The sequence below is a fragment of the Apteryx mantelli genome, chromosome 9 (genome assembly GCF_036417845.1).
Source record: "Apteryx mantelli isolate bAptMan1 chromosome 9, bAptMan1.hap1, whole genome shotgun sequence".
Classification (NCBI taxonomy): domain Eukaryota; kingdom Metazoa; phylum Chordata; class Aves; order Apterygiformes; family Apterygidae; genus Apteryx; species Apteryx mantelli.
The window spans coordinates 159055-184256 of NC_089986.1; the positions used below are offsets into that span (position 1 = coordinate 159055).

General features: G+C 39.4%; 2 protein-coding genes across 3 annotated transcripts; both read right to left on the bottom strand.

Moving 5' to 3' along the window:
• Positions 1-674: 674 nt before the first annotated feature.
• TM4SF18 (transmembrane 4 L six family member 18) lies at positions 675-9245 on the bottom strand. 2 transcript variants are annotated; one of them, XM_013942336.2, is made up of 5 exons: positions 8834-9245; positions 7027-7116; positions 6232-6374; positions 4482-4662; positions 675-3156 (listed from the first exon to the last, which is right to left on the bottom strand). In XM_013942336.2, the coding sequence occupies exons 1-5, from the start codon at positions 9008-9010 to the stop codon at positions 3142-3144; spliced, it is 606 nt and encodes a 201-aa protein (XP_013797790.1). In that variant the 5' UTR covers positions 9011-9245; the 3' UTR covers positions 675-3141. The 2 variants fall into 2 exon arrangements, with proteins under 2 accessions (XP_013797790.1, XP_013797791.1); XM_013942337.2 differs by lacking the exon at positions 7027-7116.
• Positions 9246-12995: 3750 nt separating this feature from the next.
• On the bottom strand, positions 12996-18583 carry TM4SF1 (transmembrane 4 L six family member 1). Its single transcript, XM_013942356.2, has 5 exons — positions 18407-18583; positions 16500-16586; positions 16262-16410; positions 14504-14684; positions 12996-13560 (listed from the first exon to the last, which is right to left on the bottom strand). The coding sequence occupies exons 1-5, from the start codon at positions 18581-18583 to the stop codon at positions 13546-13548; spliced, it is 609 nt and encodes a 202-aa protein (XP_013797810.1). The 3' UTR covers positions 12996-13545.
• Positions 18584-25202: the final 6619 nt, after the last annotated feature.

The following is a 25202-nucleotide window of genomic DNA, read 5'->3' on the forward strand; positions in this document are numbered from 1 at the left end:
CCATTGGCTGAGAGGAACTAATAATGCTGGCACTCTTACCTTTAGGTTTCAGCATTAACTCCTTACTTGCAGAAATTTATAAACTCAAATCAAAGCTTTCTTTGTGATGTGCCAAGGGTGTATTTTATCTGTGGATTTGAGCAGGCAGCACATACACCTCAGGTTCAGGAATCCTTCTTCGGAAAGAGGGTTTCTCCTCTGCCAGCAGGGTGAGGGCTCAGCCCTGGCTCTACAGCCCACACTCCCTCAGCCGATTTCTCTTTGCTGTTGAAGTTTGGGGCAGCGTCTGTATTCCGCAGCTAGAGAGCTGGATGGTCATGTTGCCTCAAACACCATCAAGAGCAGCCAGTCACATTGGTATTTCAAAAGTCAGTTGATATTGCTTACAGGAATCTGTTTTTAGCTATCAGGCAGGGTTTCCATACCACATTTAGGACTGAATCAGGACTCTAACTCATTAGTTCAAGCTTAGCTCTGCCTTGCCTCTAAAGGCACTTTGAGAAATAAGTTTGCTAAATTTCTAAATGTAACCCACTATTAGCCTTTAGCACCCTCACCATCAATTTCAAATGAATAAACTGCCCCTTTAAAAGTTGTGCAGTCAAGTCACAGTTGAGTCCTTGCCAGGGCAACAAAGATGCCAATGTCTGGATTACAAATAAAGAGCATTGCAGAATCAATATTTTTAAAAAGAACTAAATTACACAGCTTATTCTTTGATTTAAGCCACAAAAGTAGAAGATACAAGCCAGAGGTAGAGAGGAAATATAGACTCACAAGGTACAATCACAATAAAATATGAAGCAAAGACAGTCAAGCTATCTCCGTGCCTAATTCCAGCACTAACGTTACTGTGGAAAAAAATGTGAAACCTTTCCTTGTGTTTCCTGACAGCCAAACTCAAAACTTTTCATTGTCAGAGACAAATGTTTTGGAAAGTGGAGGAGAAGACAGATATGGGAGTAAGAGAAGGGGTTAAGAGTTTCCAGGTGCAAACTGTAGGTATTTCATTGGTTTTATCCAGCAGATCTACCTCAATAGACCCTGTTTGCCTAAAGATAAGTCTGTATTTTCCCCATGACTGGGCTGGAGCCTGAACAGAATACCCTGTTTGTTTTCTTTCCTTGGTAAAATGGAGCCATTCACCTAAGGAATATTTTGCAGTTCTGGGGGTTTTCTGCTCTGAATGTGTATCCCATGAATACTATTTTTCATTCAAATAACCAAAACCTTTTTCAGACATTTCTAACATTCTCAAAATAAGCAGTTACATGGTTTGCAGGAGTGAAGCCTGCCAGATTCTGCAAGCTGGAGTAAGGAGTAAGGGTTGATAAATTTTTTGTTTTCCCTTTTCTTCTCAAAACAATATCCATAAATCCATATGAATGTGGGATTATCATATATGATATGACATACATGCAAGTCTATGGAAAACCAAGTGTGCAGTTGCAAAGAAACCCCATTTTGTAATCATATACCTTCTTATCACACACCTCAACATCTATGCCACCTTGAACTGTCATCCAGAAGACCAGACCCCTCCATAACTATCAGTACTGAGATTCCCTAAAGAATGACAAGTCTTTATGAGTAAAGAAGCAGATCTGCTCTTTATGAAGACCCACCATTCATTACTGATAACCTACTCACTCACCTGTTCTCTTCTATTCTTATATGAGCTGTCTCATTTCTTTATTACTTCTTGAAACTTAAAAGAAACTAAGCAAGTAGAATTTTAGACACATTATTCAAACCCTGCAGGAAGAAAACAGCTTTTCAAAATATCTGATAGACAAATCTCAAGAAAAAAATCACAATATTACCTTGAAACAGAGAATTAAATTACTGAAATCTTCCATTTTTTTCTAAGTATCTTATCCACAGCTGCTAGTTATGGTATGGCTTGCACTTCTAACAGTGTTAAATAGCAAATGCTCATATAGCTGAATCCCACTACTTCTGCTATAATAGGGATACTTGCATTACTGCAAGTCTGAAGTACAGATCTGGCCTTCCTCTGGGGGTTTGTTCTTTTGAAACTAGAGCACAGAGTGCTGAATACAGCGAAATGTTGCCTATCCAGGTGCAGATGAGCCATACATTCACTTTAATGTGAATCCCTGAATTTCCACTGGAAATGAAATGGTAATTCTTTGAGGACAGGATGAATTAACAAGACTTTTTAGCTGCTAATTTTTAAAAGATGATTCTTTTTCTTCTGATTATTATTGGCAAGAATGTTACCCCCCCCCAATGTAGCAAAGTCAGGGCATTTACCAGCTAGTGTTTGGTACTCACAGGGTTCCCTAATAATTCTTGTAATATTTGTGTTTTGTTTTTTTAAAAAAGGTCTGCTTTTGAATATCAAAAGAAGAAAAAACCCAGTGCAGCTATTAAGGCATACTAATTAGCACAGCTGACTTCAGAGCTATGTATCTAATCTTAAATCAGGCCTTGGTTTCTTTCTAAAAGCTTTCTAAAAGCTCTTCCTGAGCTGTACCTCAGGAAGACTCAATAGTCTTTCTTCAGTAATTGCTTTGTGCAGTTAAAAAGCTTCTAGTAGAGAATGGGTCAGACTATTGACTTTCATGACCACAGTGGTTCTGTCTGTAATTAAAATTAGTCATTTAGAAGTGTCAAGGCCTGATTCAGTATACTAATTCTCAGGAGAACAACTCCTGCCATACTAGGCTTTGAATCAGGCCCTTTCAGAACAAGAAGTACACCTACATTATAAACAAAGAGAGGGGAAAGAAGAGGACTATAAAAGCATGCTTATATACAGCAGTTTACTCAGAAAAGGAAGTTTCAATATGGAAGCAGTCCCACGGGATTCAAACATCCCTATTGTCAGAACAAGCTGCAGATTCAAAAGAAAAAATAGAGAGTCACTGCCAGGGAAAACCAGACAAGTTAGAAAACAGTGCCTCTTTAGGAAAATGCAGATGTTCAGCATTTAGCCATTAAACAATTAAAATAATTTTATCCGAAAGAGAGAGGTTTAAGGGAGAAAAATTTAAGGCAAGTGTTTCATCTGTCATTGCAGCACCCAAATCTACCATAAGAAATGCTGGAGAAGCCATTTCTCTCTCTCTCTCTCTCTCTTTTGTTTTTTGTAGCAGTGAAAACTTCCTCGCCATTTCAGATAATCCCAGCCTGCAAAAGAAAAAGGAAGGAAGTGAAAGGCCTCTTTTTTCCCCACTTCATATGAATAATATAGAAGTTAATATAGGAGTTGCTCTGACTGTTAAGCATCCACATGCAATCTACTTTCAACACACCCTACAGGCTCAAGAGGTGACCTCTCTGTTCCCAAGGACAAACTGACAATACTCCTTTTGACTTCCCTGAAAGCTGCCCTGGGTCTCAGGTTAATCAGGCTTTCACTAGCAAGTAAAGTGTTTTGAGAGAACTTGCCTCATGCCTTGACCTTTTTATAGGTTGTTGTTACAGTAAGCTCTCGCAAGAAGCACCTTCCTTGCCTGTTTGCTCAAGGCCCTCCACGGACCTGGCAGCTTCCATGCTCTCCCTGCTCAGCATGCTCCAGGAGACATTTATGCTGGACAAGAACCGACTTCCTACCTGCCCTGACTCCCAACACTGTTTCCCAATACATTTTTAAGAAAATACAATGATACATGATAAAGCTTTACATGATAAAGCTATCCCTACTCTGCATGCATATGTATATATATGCATATATGTATGTATATACACATATATACATATATGCATGCATGTATGTGTGCATGAATGTGCATGTTTGGGGTTGTTTCTATTAATGCAGAAATCTTTCTCGAATGTTCTGTCATGACTGATAATGTTGGCTACATAAAAACACTGAAGGCTCCTTAATCCCAGCGCAGATGGACAGGGATGGCGTAGCATATCTAACCTCCCCTTCCTCCAACCCTGGGAAACCTGAATGCCACACTAAGGCATGTCACTTCACACCAGCGTGCAGGTTAGCAGCACCAGTTACTTAAACTCTTGGGTTCAAACTAACCCTGTGCCCAAAGCAGAGCCTTCTTGGTTATTGTTTTAATAACCTACTAAAAACATAGTCAAAACTGATGCCTAGACCATGAGTGCTACGTATTACCTGTTGCCTCTTCCTCTCCCTTCTGTGAAACCTGCACACAGGTAAGAAAAACTTTAAACTGAATGCTAGAAGGAAGGTGCTCAGAAACTTCTGCTGACATAGAAGAACTCAGCATCAATGCTGAATTCCCAGCTGCCTTTTTCTTTCTCAGTCCTAGTCCTAAAAGTAAGAGTGAGCAGTCTGCAATCCCTGTATACCACATGGAATTACTGGATGAATCAAATGCAATAAATTTACTATCAGTACATGTCTTCTGCTACTAAAATTGCAGCAGCATAGAGATGGCATAAACCAAAAGGGCAGGGCCTCAACTAAGTGAAATTGCTGAAGCTAAACTGGCTTGGTGCTGCTGAAGAAATGACCTCAGATTTTTTATTACCTGAACAAAGACAGAATAGGTCCCACAGAGTGTCCGTTTCAACTCAGCAGTCACTTTGAGGAAACAGATGATCATTTGAAGTCCACTAAGTGCTATCAGGATAGAGAGTAAAATGATGTTCCATTCCACTATGTTTGCAGGTTCGGTGCACCGAGACCAAGCAGAGTAATCTGTGAGGTACCTATTAGAGAAATAGCAATGTGAGGCAAATTAAATGTGGTGCATGCAATTATATTTAAATACACATTATTTTAGCTGTAATATGTGGAAAAAAAACCAATATTGGGCTTTATATGCTTCAAGTCCATGAGCCAAACTCTGATCTTTCATTACACCAGCGTAAGTCCTGCATAATTTTGTCTAATTCAGCTGAGTAAAATGACTTATGTCGGTGTAACTGAAACCTGACACTGGACCAGAGTTCCTCAAATGCATCTGTTTCACTAATTTTCTTCTGATATCCTTGACATGTAAGTGTTAGAGTGGCACTGGCATTTTCTGCAAATGGCGTAAGCCAAGTTTAAAACAGGAACATTCCCTCTATTGGTTTAATTTCAGCTTTATGTTAAGTCTAGCTGCGATCAGTACTAAGTACTAGCAAAGAACAGGAACACGCGAAGGCCATTGTTCTGACCAGCGTGTGCAGTGCTGCAGGGAGTGCCACCATATGCAACTTCCAGTTGTTCTATAGCCATGCTTTGCCTCCCTGAGGATTTCATAATGCGCACGACTGACATTTGCCAGCTGTGCCCTTCTAACTGTGAGACATGGTATAGCCTGGGGGTTAATTCCAAGAACCTTCATCATAATTACTCATTCAGTGTCAACTTCTATTTCTCTAAACATTCATAACTCACATGTTTGAGCTGAATCTGAATACTTCATTCAGCACCTGGCCTTTTATGTTGAAATCATGCTTTTTACATACACCTATTTCTAAATGGGATGTTGATATATTCACATCCCATTTCCAAATGGGATGGTAATGATGGCAATACGTAACAGAGATTGCAGGATCTACTTCAGTGTTTTAAAATAAGGCTGACTTAAGTCAGAAAAAGGTCATACCTATAGATTAGGAATGGCTATTCCATTGTTATATATAATATATATTATATATTTCTACTGTTGCTGAAGAAACTTGTTTGTGATCCTCTGTGCACTAAAATGCAGCCAGAAGAGTTTGGCATGATTTGAAATATTCAAGTATTACAAACTTCAATCTTTTAAAGGGAAAATGTAAAATCTTGCCAAAGCAGTGCTTCTGAATCTGAATCAAACCAATCAAAAAATTTCCAGTGATCAAACGGCAAAGTTCATTGAGCTTTGAAAGTTAAAGAGAAATCTACCATGTTAATAAATATAAAAATGCCACCTATGATCTTTGAACCAAAAACTTGAGGAATCTGAGAACATATTCTGAGGAAGTATTCACCTACACTCACTCTAAAGTTACATTCTTTACTAGGCATGTGATCATGACCACTGCCAGATAAGGGATACTTGGCTAAATGGACCTCCAGGTTTGATCAGTACAAAGAATCTTAGATTTAAGCTTTCCTTGTGAGGACGTAAACACCTTTCTTTGAGGATTCTAGTGCTCATTCAAGAAGTTGAAAAACTTCACTCTCACAATATAGGTCACATGTTCAAGAGACTGTACCATTTTGTGTAAAGTTCTGAGAGAATTTTTCTGGCTTTTGTTTTGATATACAGTTTCTTTCAGAAGAGTTACACAGATGTTTCTTACCCTCCAGCAGTGTCTTTGAAGATATAATCCCATCCAGTTGATGAATTGCAGAAGGGGCCTTGGATCAACCCCAAGGCAGAAATGATGCAATTGTACCCGGAGAAAGCAATTCCAAGCAGGGCTAGCACAATTGAAATAAAACTCTGAAGTGAAAAGAGAAAAATATTACAGCATGGGGACAGTCTCCAAAGCAAATAAAGTCATTCACCCTACCCAGCTACTTCCTCAGGGCTGAATTTCACATGTGGTTGTCCCAACCTTCAAAATTCATAAAGAAAAATACCAAGTAAAGAACAGTAAGCATACACTTACAGAATAAAAATTAAGACAGATTTTAATACAGCTTCACAACTCTCCATTATATATTGTTTTGGGATTTTTTTTTTAACTTGCATTTTTGCCAAGTAGTATCCCAGAATGCTGGAAGAACACATATTAAACACGCTTACATCCCAGAGAGCATATATTGAGTTGTTACTGGAAAAAATAACTTCCAAATGATACAAGCAAGGTGATGAAGCTATTTATTTGGGGCACCAGATGAAAACTCTCAGGTCTTTTATGTTCTTATATTATTTTACCAGGATTTTTGTGTTTATTTTTCCTTTATCTTGCCTATGCATCAGAAGAAAGAAGCTACACTTTCTATGACCTCTCAACCTGACTTAGAATCCTTCTCTGTGAAAAGAAGCAGAAACAAAGCAGAGGAGAGGGCGAAAGGCCGTACTCGAAAAACAGGAGCAGGAAGGCACTCAGAACAAATGCTGAAGAGATGTACAAAAACAACAGACTCACCCTGTAGGTTTTGTTACAGCTCTCACTCTGGCAGCACCGATAGAACAAGTTACTCTCCAGTGTTATTAGAATTACTGCTAACAGAAGGATCTGTAAGGGGGACATTATAAGGTGAGCGAGAGGACTGCAGATACTGAGCCAAATTCTCTCTTGCCTATGCAAGGTAGGAACTGCATCTGTTGTGCTGTGTTGAGATTTTACAGCAGCTCAGTAGGAAAACACACATACTGAAGGCAAACCATAGACCTGGACTGTGTCTATTTGGCCATCACTCTATTCTTGAAATACAGGAGTACAGTGTCTCCTATTACAGCAAAACGTTGCTAGCATGGATGCAGCTATAGTGGTAAAACTGAAAGAGTAAAACTAAGCACACAAGAATCACTACCAATGAAAGGAAGGTGTTTTTATTAATATAACTATACTGGTTCTGTGTCAGCTTTTCTGCAGTTACATGATCAGGGCATTGCCTCCCTATCAACACAGCTATCCTAGAAAAATTCAGTAGTACAAGCTTTCATTTAAATTCACCTAAACTTTCATCTGTTTTCTCTGCCAAGTATCCATACCATTTTTCTCAGAATATCAAATTCACAAATTGCTACTCAAGAGAGGCATTGGACTGAATGGGGACATAAGAAAAGGGAACATTTCTGAAACTGGAGAAAGGAAGGAGATGGCCCTGGATTTGTCACTTGTGAAGGCTGGAGGTTAAGAGAAAAATACATGAAGAAAAAGCTAAGAATTAACTCAAAAATGTAATGGCACCAGCAATATCAGCATTTTAAGTAACCTATTGTTTGGGACTACTTAAAATGCCATCAGCCACCAGGAGCTTTGCTGACAGAACTTTCACCACTGGGATGAGCTCTAGAAAAAATTCCAGTGAGGGCACAGCACTATCCTCTCACCTGCTGCTGCCCTGTGTGTAACAGGTTAAATTAGAAGTTGTTAATACACGGGTAATGATCCTGAAGCTAAAAATGTTTCAGAATATGAATCGTACTTTTGTAGTTAACCTTTTCCAAATTTTCAACTATGCTTTTTCCTTTGAATTCTCTGCCTAATAGCATTTTCTTGCTCTATATCTTCTATAGCTCTAGGAAGAATATACAATTTCAAAAGAAGGTCTCACGTTTTAGTATCTCTCCCTGCTCAGTACCTTCATAAAAACATCTTACTCATGCACATTTACCCTCTTTAAACACTGATTGTTTGTATGCACTTGTATGACATTACTGCTTTCTGTTCCAAAGGCTACAGTTCTTTGTGTATATAGTGAACAATGTGAGCAGTACGGAACTCCGCTTGTTGATGCAAACGAGCATTTTGCAAATGCAATGTGAAAAATCTTACCATGCCAGTCACAGCGACAGACAACCTTTTGTATTTAGTCCAACAGTGGCACTTAATGTAGATCTTGATGTGTTGTGAACTGTATCCAGTCTTCTAAAAGACTGTATACAGCTCTTAAACAGATCTGAATAGCTGTGGGAGGTTTTCTAGGTTTTGTTTTGTTTTGCTAAAAGAACTTTAACTCAAATACCACAGAAGACTAAACCAAAATAGTACCTGAACCTGCAACTTATACATAAATGAAAAGCCAGCAGAAAAATCACATATATAACACTAAATAACTTGCAGTATTTTTGCCAAAATAATCCATATTCCCTTTAAAAGTCCAACTGGCACAATTATATCTTGCTGCACAGTAACCCAAGATTATTTGCAGTAGAACGCAATTCATTAAAAAAAAAAAAACAAACAAACAAACAAACAAAAAAAAAACCACAGAACCAACACTTACCATCACACCTGAGAAACAGATCCCTTCAAAATACCACACGTAGTTGGGAAGCTGGTAACTGGCAGCATATGATGTTTTCCCATTAGGGAAGTATAATAGGATGTTAACAACAATACTCCAAAGTGCAAGAGGGATCAGCAGACAACTCAGACAGTTTCCACATGTCTCTAATCCCATCTCTCAAAAACTTTAGAAGTTTTGATCTTCTAAGCTAACAAAAAGTTACAAGGTTTCTAATTATGAAAAGCGTTTTGACTGCCTTAGTTTGATTCAGTCATTTCATATTCACAGGAGCCTGGTGACCGGGGTATGATTCCAAGGCTAAAGAAGTGCTTAACTGTTAACAGAACAATAGACAAATATTGCTGTCTAAAGTCTTTGTCCTTTCTAGGCGTATGTCTTTAAGTAGCAGCTTCCCTTCTAAAAGCTAACTAACTCCCTAGCGATCTTCCAAATGAAGTATGTCTAGATGTGAGACTCAGGAAGGAACTTCAAACTGGGTTACAACACCATCACCTCATACATATCTGGCATTTCTCATTTCCTAGAGACCGCTTAGAAACATACTCCTCCTGAGAACACAGATTATTATGCAAATATTCTGTGACATGAGGCAGAATACTCAGCCTTACTACACCTCAATTTTTTGATACATTACATGGGGAAGGGGTCTGTCAAATGATAAATATGTTGTGTCTTTACAGAAGGGCTACATGTTGTCTCACACAACAGAATTAATACCAAAGCTTGGCAGATGCTGGCCCAAGGGTGATAGTTATTACTGCTGGCGATCTGTAGCCACAAAGAAGCTGAAAGAAGAAAACAGAAATACTTCAACACTGCACTGTGCATCAGAGCTCTGCCGGAAACCAGCACTGGGTGCTAACACAAGGCAGCCCCACGCAGAAGCACCAGGCTGAGTCTCAGTCACACGGTAGGGATCCCAATAACATCAGACAAACTCCCAGGCAGAATTATTTTCACACTTCAATTAATTATTCTTTCCAGCTACATTATCCAGCAAACTGTTTTCTGAATTAAATCCTGATATTTCTCTGGCTGTTTTATTCTGTGCTCTTACAGCTGAGTATGTATGGCCACATATTTGACCCAAGTACCTGTGACTTCTTATACACAAAGAAAGGTCTGGCTGCTTTTTGAAATTCCTGGCTTGTTGAACTGTGCAAAGCCAAAGTCAGACACTTTCCCCAGTTTCATTTGTCATCATTCTGACAACTCAAAGCAACTAAACATTCATCCCTGTAAAACAGAGCCAGAGCTGTTTGAATGCTTGCAGCATGACCAAGGCAGCCTTTCCTTGCCCACATGAGTCATCAGAGAAGTAACTCAACATCGAGTACATGGTTTACTCAATAGGAAAGTCTAGGTCAGAGAACAAAAACTTTGTGCTCTATCAAAAGGGAGAAAACTGATTTTAGAAGCAATGATGTCATGACATATTTTCCTTTTGTTTCCTCATGAGCTGTTTTAAGCCCTGAACACATAAGGCGTCTCTCATGATCTCTTTAAAACTGCATTAGCTCTGTTGGGATTGCATGTTATACCGAGCTCTTTCCTACTGCTTTCAGTGAGGTCACCCAACGGGCACAATGATACTGCTACTGTTACACCATTTTTTCCATCCATTCCCTGCTGTGACTCTCCCTTTCTTTGCTTCCCTCTCTGCTTCTTCTTCTAAGATGCTTCATTTTAAAGTCCTCAGACTTTACTCTGAGGACCTTACTACTTCCCATATTTCCTGTTTTACTCCTTGATCACCATAAGCACTGTTTTTAGGTCTCCTTCTAACTGAAATTAGTAACAAACCTTCCTTTGCAGACTCACAGGCATGGACAGAACTCACGCTATCAACACTGTCTTACAGATCAGAGAAAAAATGGCTGAGTTAAAAGCAGGCATGTCACATCCCCAGGATTCATTTTTATTACAAAACTCAGAAGCCACTTAGTAGGCCAAACTCTTTAATTTTTCAAAAAAACAAAGGTGAAAATTACTAGTGAGGCTACCTTATAATCCAATTTGCTGCTACTTTCATTTGCAATCTGTTTTGATTAGAAGAAATCTACTTAGAAAATGACACCTGACACACAGAGTTCATTCTGCAGTACAACAGTACACAGCGTGACTTATTTTTTATTTAAACTGAGCTCTGCAAATACCAAATCAAGTTGTGTTTTGTTGATGACATGCTGACTGCCAGAACATGAAGCAACAATTTTATATTAAGTATTAGGCAAACCTGGCAAGTCCCAGCTTCAGTTTCTCATCACTAAGTGTTGCAAGAACCACTTTCCTTTTCCTGTAAATATCCATGAGCTGATGCTAAGCCCATTACCATAAACCACTGTTTATTCTGGGTGAATGACTTCTCTGCTACCTGAACTGGATTCTACCTAAAACAATTGGTTCTCTAGGATTTAACTGGTAAAACTCCAAAAACACTGTCTTATGCATTAGGCATTGAAGGACCTCATTTGGATTATTTCAAAAGATGACAAAAAACAGTGACTGAGCAGTAATGCTATGCATTAGTGCTCTACAGAGCTGAGCTAGAGTTTTAATTCTAAACCCTAGCCTAATCATTCTGCCCATTGGCATTCCCAATACTGATTCAGTTCTCTGATTAGTTAATGTGTATCAGAAACAGATGTAACAACCATGCAAGCATAAAGGCAAAATCTCTTTAAGTCATGTGGGAACTATATCCTATTCCATCAATACCCTACTTTCCCCTTCCTCCTCCCCGTCACTCAGCACCTAACAACCTTTCAGACCCTCCTTCAAACAGTGCTGCTTCACCTATAGAGACACTGTACTGCACAGCAGCAAGGAATTACCTGTGCGTGTGTTCCTTTCCCTCCTGTAACAGAACAAATACAACAAGCAGCAACTGTAATAAAGAGTATCTTCAACTAATTCTAGGTATTCTCTGTATGGATAAATGGTATTGCAAGAAGCACTTATCCTGATTCTAAATAGAGACTCCTTCTGCCTGCGAGTTCTTATGCTACTGTGGACTTGTGTGTGCAATTTCAAGGTTACAGAGTTAATTTCTTTTTCTCTAATATGTATTTGTACTGCACAGACTTGGCTGTGAGAACAACCTGAGCTACCCCTCAAGTTTCTGTCTATCTTTAAAGACCACCTTCCTAGTTACAAGTAGTACTAAGTATGCAGTATACCTGTTGGTGATTCTTTTTCCTCTAAATAGAAACTAACTTGCCTGTTTTTGAAGAAGGCATTAACTGCTAGATTCTAAAATGAGTCTGCATTTCTTTCTTTGAAATAAGTGGCATCTCACCTTATTTTTCACTTGTAAAATACTACTGGCATTTTCACCCGCAAAATGCCATTGCCAGGAGCATACCAACCTTGCCAGCAACACTGTTGGCAGAATATTCTTCAGATTCACTTTACCTTGTGATAAAATATCCTCTGTAACATGCTACAAGCTACATTTCAAAGGTTCTTGCTCAGTATCTTAGAAGAATACTGTCTGCAGGCTGCCTACTGCTGAAGTTTATTATTTCAGATTAGATTATCCTATCACTGCTGGCCTGAATTTTCCACTTCCATTTTCTGAACACTGCCACCTCAGGGGACCGGCTGAGTGAGGTAAAAAACAGGAACCCAGACGCATGCTTTCTTTCATCTCAGGACGCTTAGGGGCAGGAGGTGAGTGCTCCGCAGGACAGCAGCAGTGAAGGGCCACAGGGCCGTGGCCCAACCGTGCAGGAATCTCCTTCTGTTCCTTGTCATGGCTGTCAGCAAGCAACAGCTAGCTTGGACCCAGGATTTAGTCTCTACCTACACAAGAAAGCTGCACTTGTCACAGGGCTCTCATTAACCTATCACACCCTCCTTGACACACATCTTAGTCTTGAGCGGCCACAGCTGTTTGACTCAGTTAAATGATCTAAACCAATGAGCAAAGCAATTCTCACTCTGACAGAGCTTGCTGGAGGTTAAGGAGAGGTTATAATCTGGCTGCTTTAAATCCACATTCTCAAGCCACCGCTGTCCTTTCCTCTCAAACCAGGAAAAAAGAGTTTCAGCATTAATATTAATAAAGAAGCACTGACACCTGCTGGGTATTTTTAATACAAATCTTTATTTGTTAAACACAGGAAAAGTTCTGAACAATCCACATTTTATTTTATCACCATTTTTTTCCAGCTCTTGCCTGAAAAGAAGTGCATGTGCCTGCCCTTGGTCATCCATATTTTATACTGCTGCTTTGTTTTTGCTCCAGGTGAGTATTCATTTATTTCCAAGTCAGACAGACTAGATTAGTTTTCTCTTCAATCCACCATGAGAACTAAAGTACAACTTTATTGGGAAAGCAGCATACAGTACAGAGCTGCTGTGTCAGTAGAGAAAAAAGCCAGTACCTATATTGACACGCATGTTCAGTCAGTTGTCTGTATTAAGGTGAAATGAACCAAAGAAATTCAGGATTCATTTTGCCTTTAGATGCAGTGAAAAGCCTGTACACAATTCCAACAACAGAGGCTGGTACCAGGTCAGTTCAGTTGGTGGTGGCAGCACAGTCTGACAACAAACAACTTGCTTTCTAGTATGCATGCAATATTACAAAAAACACCCCCCCCCCCAAACACCAATCAAACAAAAAAAACCCAGGATGCTCAACACATCACAAATGCACCAACTTCAACCCATTTTCAGGTTTTCTAGCAAACGTATGTCTGTGGGGGGAAATAAAATAAATAAATAGTAAGGGAAAGAATGCTAATATTATGTCCAACTATAAGACCTAAAATTAACCTGACCACATTTACATAGCATACCATGCTTCTTGTATACTGCATACAGCATAGAGGACAGGAGGGAGAAGACAATAATAGCTTTGAAAGAGCCATAATGTTCAACTGCAACAACTGAAAATGTGAAACATTCTCAGCTATAATCTCTGATATAAATTGTACCTGTTCTATGCTGTACGCCTTTACAGCTCCAACACTACCACTGTGATAGTGATTTTGGCAACAGGCTCAAACTGTTTAACAAGACTCTAAAGAAATTTGGAGGAAATTCCCCTTCCTCAGTCCAAAAATAGATAATGCTTCAGCAGATCTGCCTGCAGGTTTTGCTACTAATGTGTTATTTAATTCCTTCTCTTATCCTAGTTTTACTAAACAAGAACTGAATGCTGCAGTTTTTATTAACGGGGCAAATTCTCACTAGCCTATCAGCTGCTGTAAGCAAAATATGAAGCTAAGGCAATACAGTTAGAACAAGCAGCCTACCACAAAACTGCATCACACTGCGCAACAATGGTTTAGGCTATGGCAAAGAACACCATCACCAGGAGATATAAATTGTAACTGAAATATATATCACTTATATAATGCTGATGACCACATTTGCCATAGGGGAAAAAAAACTCCTGCTTCTGTGCAGAACAACTTCAGTGCAGACAGCTGAGCAATCAGCTACAAGCATGTGGTCAAATTCTACATGAAAATGTTGAACACAGTAGGGCTATACAAAGTCACACACTGAACTGGTGCTTAAGAATGCCTAAGAAATAGCTGCTGAGTAAGACTCTGCTGTAGCATCACTACGACATAGTGTTTCACATTCACCATCTGAGAAGCCCAGCTATAACTACCTGAAGAAAGGACTTACCTCCTGACGACTGCAGCACAGCCCACATATTCCTCCAAGAATACCATTGATTATCTGTATGGAGCACAGAATGAACTCTATTCCTCCCAAGACAAGCAGAATGGAAAAGAGGGTGACGTTCCACTGTACAATATTTCGCGGTTCTTGACATTGAGACCACTTGTTATACTCGAGCAAGTACCTGTTCATATCAATTCAAAGTATATTAAAATTGTGAGAGAGGGAAGGGCATAGCTAATGGTGTGCTTAATGTACACTAGAACCAAACTAGATCCAGACTTTAACTGCACTGAGGATAATTGCTCTAAGTGGGAATAGAAAATGCAATTCCATGCAAAGCCTGTCCTGTTTAAGAACATGTTGAATTATCAAGCATCTTTTTTAAGTCTTAATTTCTAAGCTAAAATCTAAGCTATAAAGGCAGATTCTTCCATTTTTGATTAAATGAGACATAAGCTCAGGAAAGTTGAAAGAGCAAACCACTTCTCAAAACAAGCACAGAGCCTTTCAAGATTGGGCCTTCCTTCTAAAGACAGCAATTACTGATCCAAAGCAAATGGGTCACTTCCTCTTTTGATGCCTTGTGCAGCTGCCTTTGGGCATTCACATGCATAATCTGGAGTAACACTGGCTAAATTCAGTAGAGCACTGCAGTAGATTCCCATAGCTGCTCCTCACCCATGTTGTCAGGTCATAAGCACTGATGAGCCTTTAGCAAGGAGTTAACACAGCTCTTCTCTATTCAGTAGTAGTGAAAACAAAAAATATATATATATAAAAAAAGAATGCTCCCTCTCAAAAGAGATGTAGCTGAAATGTAAAATTCAAAATCTCCATTGCAAAGAATTTTGATGTGGCTTCCTACTCACAACCATCTCTAGCCATGCATCAACCATAAACTATGAGTAGAAACAGCCTCAAGAGGTTGCCAACCACATAGATACTGTAAGAGCACGTCATGATCCAAGCCAGATCCTCTTCACCTATAGGATTTGTGGGGATTTAACGAGGAATAGCATACGACTCAACTTCATAGGCTTGGTTTGCTAGAGAACCCTAATTATGGATAATTAAGAGGCTCTGGCCCTTTGCACACTACATGAAAAAAAAAAGATTCCTATAAATCTTTTCTAGTTTCATTTACGTAGATTCTACACCACTGTCACTAATGGTGGTATTAAGCCAGTCTGCACTGAAACAAAGCAAATTCAAAAGCAGGCCTCACAAAACATTTTCTTATGACAGTGGTAAACCATGTTTTATAACACCCTCTACTTCTAGTTTGTAAACTCCTCATAAAGTCCTAAAAGCCTTATACTTAACGTTAAAAATGTTCACGTTCATGGCCACGAACAGTATTTGGTGTATAGGTCCATATATACAGGTAAATATATCAGGTAACCTCCTCCTCTTTGAGATACTATAGATAATGTCAGCATTCATTAAAAACATCCCTCAGCTATTTCCATGATGTATTAAGAACACCCTTCTGTAAGTCTTCCAGAATCTGAAACTTCGTATTGTGACTGATCAGCATGTTCCGACGACTTCTTGTAAAACAGAGGGTTTAAACTGCGTTGGTTTTAAACTACAGGAGTGTGGGTAACTCTGACCCCACGTGTTTTGCTCTTAGTGAAAGAGAAGCATAAAATTAAGAGTGGATCTTGGTCTATGGTTACTGGAGATTGCTGGAAGGTACTGGAATAAAGTCCATGTGCACATATCAAAAGATAAAACATACCCATGAACATTACTTACCCTCCAGAGGATTCAGTGAAAGGAGAGATCCAGTTTCTTCCTACAGTAGTGAAGCAGTATGGTCCCTGGGATAAGCCCAAAGCTGAAATGATGATACAGTAGCCAGAACCAAGGATCCCAACAAAGGCTGCCAGAACCGAGGACAGCATCTGCACAGCAAACACAGACACGAACTTTCAACACGGCTGTCACCCTGTCTTAGGGACTATTTGGGACTGGACAGCAAAGGCTTACTTACCACACAGCTTTTCCCACAGTCCTCATGGCCAACGCACCCACAGCAGTCGTTGTGGAGCCCAATGAACACTGCGGCTGGAATGAGTACCTAGGTACAGAGCAAACAAAGCACACCGCTCTCGGATCTATTTTGTTGCACAGACAGGGCAGAGCAAACACGGTCCTCATCTTGCGTTCATTTAGACGGCTTCTTGGGAGTGGGTGGGAGGGGGGAACTCTGCACAGATTATTCAATTTTACTCCTGTTTAACACAACAGGCACCTCCCCACTGATCTCAGTATCACCAGCACCAGGATAGGTATATTTCCATTTTTGCTTCGTATTTACACAACACTTAGTGCAAGATTATGTCCATAAAGAGTATGCTGTGGTTTTGTTGCAATTTGAGAAGTTTCAACTTTAAAAGTTCTTGTTCACACTAAGGGCTGTATCCTGAAAATTGAACGCTGTTTTTGCAAAGCATTTTTTTTCTGCCAAAAAAAGGACTATAAGTTTAAAACTCTGATAATTTTCTTATAAAAATGACTACGAACATATTAGTTACTGCAGAGCAGCAATGACTGTCTGTGTGACAAACCAGTCTGACTGTAGTAAAAAGTATGGGAATATTTTGCCCAATTCAGGCAAACATCTAATTTCAGACATTTAGCTCCTTCTAGGTTTTCATGTCCACAAAGCTTCCACTGCCAGAAATGCAAAGTAACAAATCAGAAGTTATCTATAAGAAAATAAAGCCCCCACACTCCAGAGCTTGTAGCATAAAATCAAGAAGCAGCAACAAACACAACAGAGCTGATTAAATAGAGTATCCCCCTGCCAGCAGTAGTAGGACTTGATACTAGTTTGCACTTATAAAGTACTAACAGTTATCACCCAAGAATACCTCAGAAAACCATAAAGAAAGAAGTGTTAATTGTGAACTGCTCAGATTTACTTCACACGATACTAAAATAAAAACTATCCAGTTGAACAGAATCATGTACTTGTCAGCCCTTATCCAAACCTATCTCTGAGCCCCAATTCTGCAGGTCCAGAAGAGGTTGTACTACAAGAGGTGTGCTACAGTGTGCTCCAGGAGCAGTTTCATTGATTTCACCTGAACTATTCTGTGTGTAAAGCTCAATCCTTGCAAATCTCAGTCTAGCTTCCAGTGGGGCTGTACACAGCCATAAGCACACCTCATGAGACAGAGGGCCTTATCATGCAGTGGTTTTCAACCTGTGCTTTGTAGACACTTTGAGATCTGTAGCCTATTTCTAGGAAGACTGTTAAAAGCAAATAAAAAAGGAAGCCTACCAGCAGAAAACTTGAATATGCTACAGTGTGGTCCACAAAATTGAAAAGGTAAAACATAATTGCTCCAGATTAACAACTCCTATAACAAAAATGCTCAGTTCTTCATCCTTTGTTATTACTGTAATACAAAGCTTTGATAACTTTTACTCAATTCCTCAGAATAAACAGCTAGGACAGAGCAATAACTGATGACTTTCAATATCTCAGATAATATACATTAAGGAATTGTAACTAAATACTAGTAATCTGTGCACATTAATATGAGATTAATAGGAGAATAGATCAATAACAGGAAAAAAAGTAAGACTAGACCCTATAAAAGTGATTAGTGTCCCACTGAAGGGCCTGAATCCAATCTTGCATTTTGGTTCTACAATCTAGACCCTATGGTTTTCTCAGCTATAAGCTACACAATGTTGCAGATGTGATAACCAACAGTAACTAATAATATATAGGCACAAGATAGTTATTTTCTTTTGATACAACTCCAAAGCCATAGGGATTTCTGCTTACAAGGTATTCAATCAAGAAATTAACATAACTGGTAAAGCAAGAGTAATACCAAATAGCTCCGAAATAAACTAGAAAGAAACCACTAGCTCATTACTTACCAAAAAACCTCCACCTAGAATGCCATGAAGGCATTCCACATATTTGCTGAGATGATGCTCTGAAGCAAATCTTGTCTCACCATTAGGAAAATAAAGTAAAATGTTGGACACAATGCAGAGCAAGGCAAGGATGAGCAACTTGTACCCAACACACCTAGTACACCTTCCAAAACACATGTCTTGAGCTTTACAAATCCTTCTTTCACTAGCCCAATCTAGCCTATCTCATGTCTGTTTAAATCAAAAAGAAGACTGGTCTTCAGTCACACCTGCTTAAATACTCAGGGTTACCTAGCCACCTGGATGACGTTTACATGTCTTCATGACTATCATCCCCAAACAGTGAAGGAGGGAACAAGCATGGCAGAATGTAACCACCCATTTTAAATGAAATAATTGTTGACAAGCCAAACTCAGTCAAGGAAATATTGAATGGTAGGGTAATTTATTTCACTTTAATATATGATGCTTGGAACGATGACTGGTGAACATGATTAGACATGAACAACAGGTTTAAACCACAACACAAGTTTTTAGGAATTAAAAGAAAAAGGTTTTGTACTCTTTGTTAGAAACAGTTTTGACTTTTAAGTTTATAGACTGATTCAGAACAACCTGAAGCCAGGGAAAGACTCAGCTGACTTCAAATGCATTGAGTCAGATTCTTAGCACGTGTAAACAGAATAAGGTCTATAGCAATGAGGAGTATGTAGAACAACCTCTCACTTTGCTATCCGGTTAAAAGAATATGAGCAAACCTCATCAGGAGGTTAGAAAACACAAACAAAATGGGCAGGTATGCTTTTAAGGAGTGTCTTTGTTCTTGCCATTGCAAGACAAGCTGAATTTAGATTAACAGCTGTTAGTCTAAAGCTAAACCAAGCAAATATGGGTGGAAAATACTTACTGCCACAAAAAGGGGAAGGTAAAATACAGTTTTTCTAATGAAGATTCAAGTATAGAAATACAAAAAAAGAAAAAACACAAAACAGAGAGAGAAATATGTTGTATCAGGGGTTCCCAAATTGCGGTATATGCACCAGTAAGGTTAATTTGCATAACAAATGGTGATACAAAGTGACCTGGAAAAATAAAGTCTAGCCTGTTCCCTTTTCCCTTAGGCAAACGTTGCCATAATAGCCAACAGCTTTCTCATTCACATACATGCAGCTCAACACAGGGGCATGTGTTGCTGTGCCTACTACTATCACATAATAGAAGATGACGGAGGAATGCACAAACCCAGAGTAGAGTCAGAAGAAATTGCTGCTGCCATCACCACAATATAATACAATTCTCATTGTAAAGAAAGTAGCTGGACCAACTGAGTTTGGAAATGGACAGGATACTAGAGGTCTGTAGTAAGACTTTAACTCTTTCAATTATTTGGGGGGAGAGTATTAATTTGGGGTTTTTGTTTCTTTCTTAATAGCTAAAATCACATTGTAAACTTGAGCTTTGTAAATCAGTGTAATTATAAATCAAATTCTGCTTACTTTACTCATGTAACTGGATTTACATGCTGGACTTCAGCAGAATATTCTGGGAAGTGATGTGAGCCACACTGAAGTTTAAAGGAAAAAAAAATAGCAGTCTTGCACAGATGTGGATTTGTGATGTAACCTCTCCGGGTATTGTAGCTGTTGGCCTTGAAGACTTCCTTCATTATGAGAAATATCCTCTGATTGTAGAAACGCAGGCTTAACGTTATTGTGTACTTCACCTTTGATGACTATAAACCAAGCATAAACATCATCCTGCACGTTTCCTCTGCAGAAGGAGATGGCTCCTCAACTGAAAACTCCCATCATTGTGTTATGCTTAAAACAAAACAAAAACATACATATGGCCTCTGGAAAGAGGATTTAAAATCCGTTCTATTTATAACCTGCATAATTGTTTTCCAAACATTGGATCAGAGGTAAAATTTCATATTATCAAGAACTACCTCTATTTAAAATCAATTTTGTTGTCAACTGATTTTTTTCCAGACAAAGTAATTAAGAGTGAGACATCCCAAAAAGCCCTGATGCTCTGAAGAGTTTTGGTGTTTGAATACTACTCCCTGAAGCCACTAACAGGCTGGTCAAAACCAAGGCTCTTATTCTCTTTGAGGGAAAAAAATCAAGCACTTGATTAGATGGCCAACCAAGCATTTCTTCTGCTTTCCTTAGCCAGTTATACCCAGCTACTATGCTTTAACACAACACTTAATTTTGTTAACAGATGTGATACAGAAAAATATTCCCTTATTCTGTAAAAAAAAAATACAAAACAAACAACTCCCCCCTCCCAAGCCTCCCCCACCCCACTAAAATAATATTTCAGATCTCTGTCCTGAATAACCATGTAGGTTACAAAAGTCTTGTGCTTGTTCACCCCTCAGTGCCTGTTTCCCTTTGCCTTGCAAATTTACCGCTCAGGGAATGAGCAGCAGTACAGGTTTGGAATGGATCGTGATGGCAAGTGGAATTTCAAATGATGAAACTGACACACATGCAGGCAGGAGCCAAACACAAGCTTCTCAGTGACCAGAGGAACAGCAGGGCCCAAATTGCAGCTCACAACATGCTCCACTACCATGAGATGGCAGAGTTTAGTAGCAACCTAGTAAGCAAAAAATCAAAATCAGTTCTTGAGTCTTCTATGCAAAAACTGCAGCATTTGAACTTACAGTGGTAAGACAATTATTTACTCACTCACAGGTACTTCCCAACTCCCCACGAAAAACCACCATTTCTCTCCTATAGGACTATTCCTGTAGCTCTGATGTCTGCCCTGAAGAAAGAACACACATTAAAAGGCAATCAATAATCCAGTGTTAACAGAGACGATAATAAAAGTCTAATTCTAGGCTAAAGCCTAACTTTAGACTGACGGTCTAAGCTTCAGCTTTGGCTGAGAAGCACCTACTGCAGTGTGGTACAGGAAGTGCAAGACATGCAAAGGGCGCAGAGAAGCATCCTCTTGCTCCTCAACAATCCTGGACTTGTTTGACAGTGAAGCAATCCTCCTAGCACATTGTAAGGTACAGCACTGTGAAAGACTTCCAAAACCTTTCCTGGGAGAAGGGCTGGTTTACAAACAATTACAGCAACTGTCTTCAATCCTGACTCATCACTTCTGCAGGATGAAGTCTGTCAGCAGGACACAGTACATGGGGCAGGACACGGACCCTTCACTCCAGAGAACTGTGGCTAAAATTAGGTGCCTTGCCCAACTGATGAAGTACCTAGAAACAAGCCTAATTTCACATGGGGCCCAGGATCTTGCATTTTCTCTATTAAAATAAATAAATAAAAATCTTACTAGCCATTGCTTTGACTCTTGTATTACAACAGGAGTGGGGAAGCCTGCTTCTTTCACAAAATAGAGATGTTAGAAAGAGACTGATGTTTCCTGATGCCAAAAAGTAGGACATCTGATAAATATCGGAAGAGCTCTCTTTACATCCAAGCTTTGAAAAGCTGTGCATTCTCCAGCCTTCTGCACCTGCTTCTCCAACCACAACCACATCCTAGCACCTCTGTTCTAATCAAGACCCGCATAAGCAATGAGTCAGAATTAACAGAAGAAACTGAGTGCTACAAGTTGGAGCAAAGAAAAGTACCATACAAATGAAGGGAACCTCTGGACTCCACCAATATATTTTAATGCACACAGTAATGCTGCCAACACCCATGCCCCCTATTAAAAAGAAAATTAAGTACAATCACAGACCAAAAAAAATAACCTGCAAAATAAATACAGAAGTGGTCAGACAGACCCGTCATTGCAGAGTCAGCATGATGTCAAGAACAAGGTCGCACAGACTAGGCTCAGCTTCCCTAGCTGGACACTTGGTAGGCTGCCGTATTTGAGCTTGTTGCACAGGCATGCTGCAAGGCTCTTGTGCTCTGAGGAAGCCACAGGATCCTCCTCCCTTAGCTCTTTCGCACATGGACAGGACACAGACTGGCTGCTGTCCCCTTCATGGAAATGAGATTTTACGGTCTAGGTATCCTAAATCCCCAGTTAATCCTGCTAATCTTCCCCAAACTGACTGTAGCTCATCTTTTTAGTATTTTATCTCTGCCCCTCCCACCAAGAGTTTTTCATTCTTTATATCCAGACAAGAAATAAAATGTTTGTAACAGATGTTTCCACCATCACCATTTTCTGACTAAGTTTAATCAATCTCCTGGCTTAAATTTAAGATGCCAGTAAGATAGAAAGATGTCTTTCTTTCCAGAAAAGCATCATGTGCTTCTTTTCAAAAGTAAGTTTCTTCTAACACTCCAAATGGCCAGTCCTGCTGCTTTACACAGCCTTACAGCAATCCCTAGACCTTGCCTGCTAAAAGATACAATAGTCACCAAGAGACATAATTGAAACAGTCACACAACAGATGAATTCCTTCCAATTATCTTAATTAAAACAGAAAAAATTTGAAGCAAATAAAAATTTCTTACATCATAAAAACTAGCCAGATGCTAATCAGCTAGGTTTACAAATATCATTGAATATCCTATTCTGCAATTTCTAACTAGAGATTTTCTTACTATAGCTTTTATTGCACTTTCTTGCAAAGCTTCTGGTCCCACCCACCATTAGGAAAGGGTTAATGGAGGCACAGTACCTCTTGTGGAAGCACTGGCAGGATGTGGTAACTGGATGGCATCTGAAGGTGAGACAGAATTACAGCACGGTTGAGGTTGGAAGGCACCTCTGGAGCTCATCTGGTTCTACCCCCCTGCTCAAGCAGGGTCAGCTACAGCAGGTTGCCCAGGACCATGTTCAGTCAGGTTCTGAACGTCTGGAAAATAATAGCATGTACAGCACAGATGAATTTGGAAAAACTGAGCAATACAATGCATGTGTGCTGACACAGGTTATGATTCCACACTTGTATCTCCTTATAAGCTATTCTCATTTCTTCTTCTGTTACTGTTTGGTAAGTTACTACTTACACGGGCAAATATTAGTTCAGACAACTGCTGGGAACGTATGATGAATATGCAGTAACCTGTGAGCTAAGGGAAGCATCTTGGCCAGTTGTTCAGAACAGAACTCCCCGTGACCTTAGGAACAGGAATCCACCCACAACTTCCTTTTAATCAAACGGAGAAACACCCATCCATATCTACCATCCATTTCTTAGTGTCCCAGTGATGCATTGTTCATGTTTTCCAGCCATTATGCACAAAAACACAGTGCTGTAGCTATAATTGTCCTCAGCCACTCCACCCCACAGGTGCATGTCAATCAGCAAACCCCACCCAGACAGTCACAATAGGAAACTGCTCCCCTTAAGTTTTACATGCCCATGGTCTCCTGCCCACAGCCAGAAGAAAGTTTCCAGATTACCTCTATTAATTATATGACAGATCCTTGGGTGAACTAATTATCTACTTCTGAGGAGGCGGCAACCACCTGTTGCAATGAGACAGATCACTGAACGTAAAAACAATCACTCCTTCTACAGATACAACACACAGGCATATGCTTGCTCGCTTTCTCTGCCATCAGTCTAAGACAGAAAGCTGACCTGAGCTGTAGAAGAAGCCAGCTTGTAGCAAGTGGCAGAGCTATGCTGCTTGCACTTTTATGCAAGAACACACAGAACTACCACATGAACACATACGGGGAAAATTTAATTAATTAGTAAGAATGTTGACCTAAGAAGCAGTCAGCAATGATGCAACAAAAGTAGTTTTGATACTAAACCAACCAGCTTGGACACTCAAAGGCTTACAATCAAGGGCATAGACACCACTAAATGAGTCTATAGAAATTCTTCTCTCTACAGAAGAACCCATAATCCTAATTTAAGAGTAACTATTATTGTCCTGGGACTTGCAGCACTACTGTAACGTCATTCAACAAACAAACGACTTCAAGAACCTGTTTTTTAGTGGCATATAAAAACCATGACATTGCCCACATTCATTACTCCTTGCAACAATGTTATTATGATAAAAGTAGGACACTGGAGAAAAAAATCCATTCCTATTTCTGTCACAGCCCTGTGAGTGAAACCTTGGCTATGCAAAACAACCAGCTGAAGTTTGTTTCTCCTGGACTGTAATACTTACACAGACTTACATTCTGTATTTGTATTCTCTCTCTAAAATTTTGATATTTTTGGAAAAGGTACACAAGCATAAAGCACTACCATCACTGTACTATAAGCATACCCTGTTCTATACTATGTGCAGTGGCGGTACGAATCAGAAAATTGGCATTATCTTAGCATACATATCTCTGCATAGAACAGCATGATGCACAGACTGTTTCTAGGCTTAAAGTAAGTGAGCCACTTTTGTGCCCCCCCCCCCCCATATGCAGCAATATACCAAAACCAAACATCCAATAAAAGACACCCAGTTCTGACACATCAATGACCCTGGAGCAGAAAATACCACTGTTAAGTCTTTGGCTCTTGTGGTGCAAAAGTCAGTCATTAAGCCTCTTACATCTGCCTCTTTACCTCTAATCTAGTAAAGACATATCATATCAAAGATTTTACACACTTGTAGGCTAAAAACAAAACAAAACAAAAAATCAAAAAACCCAGTCCAATTGCCCATCTTGTTTCATTAGCATATAGTCTGTTCACTGTTCATGCAGTCTTATCTCTGGAATTAGCCATTAGTAAGCTCAGGCCAGTTAAAAAACTTTTAAAATTATTCTTGCTGAATAATCCCACAACTACTGCTTGGTTAGGAACAGTCAATATATTGATTGCATAGCAGTCAAATGTGAAGTTTGTGTTTAAAATTAACAAATCTTCCATATTATCATGACAGATTTATGA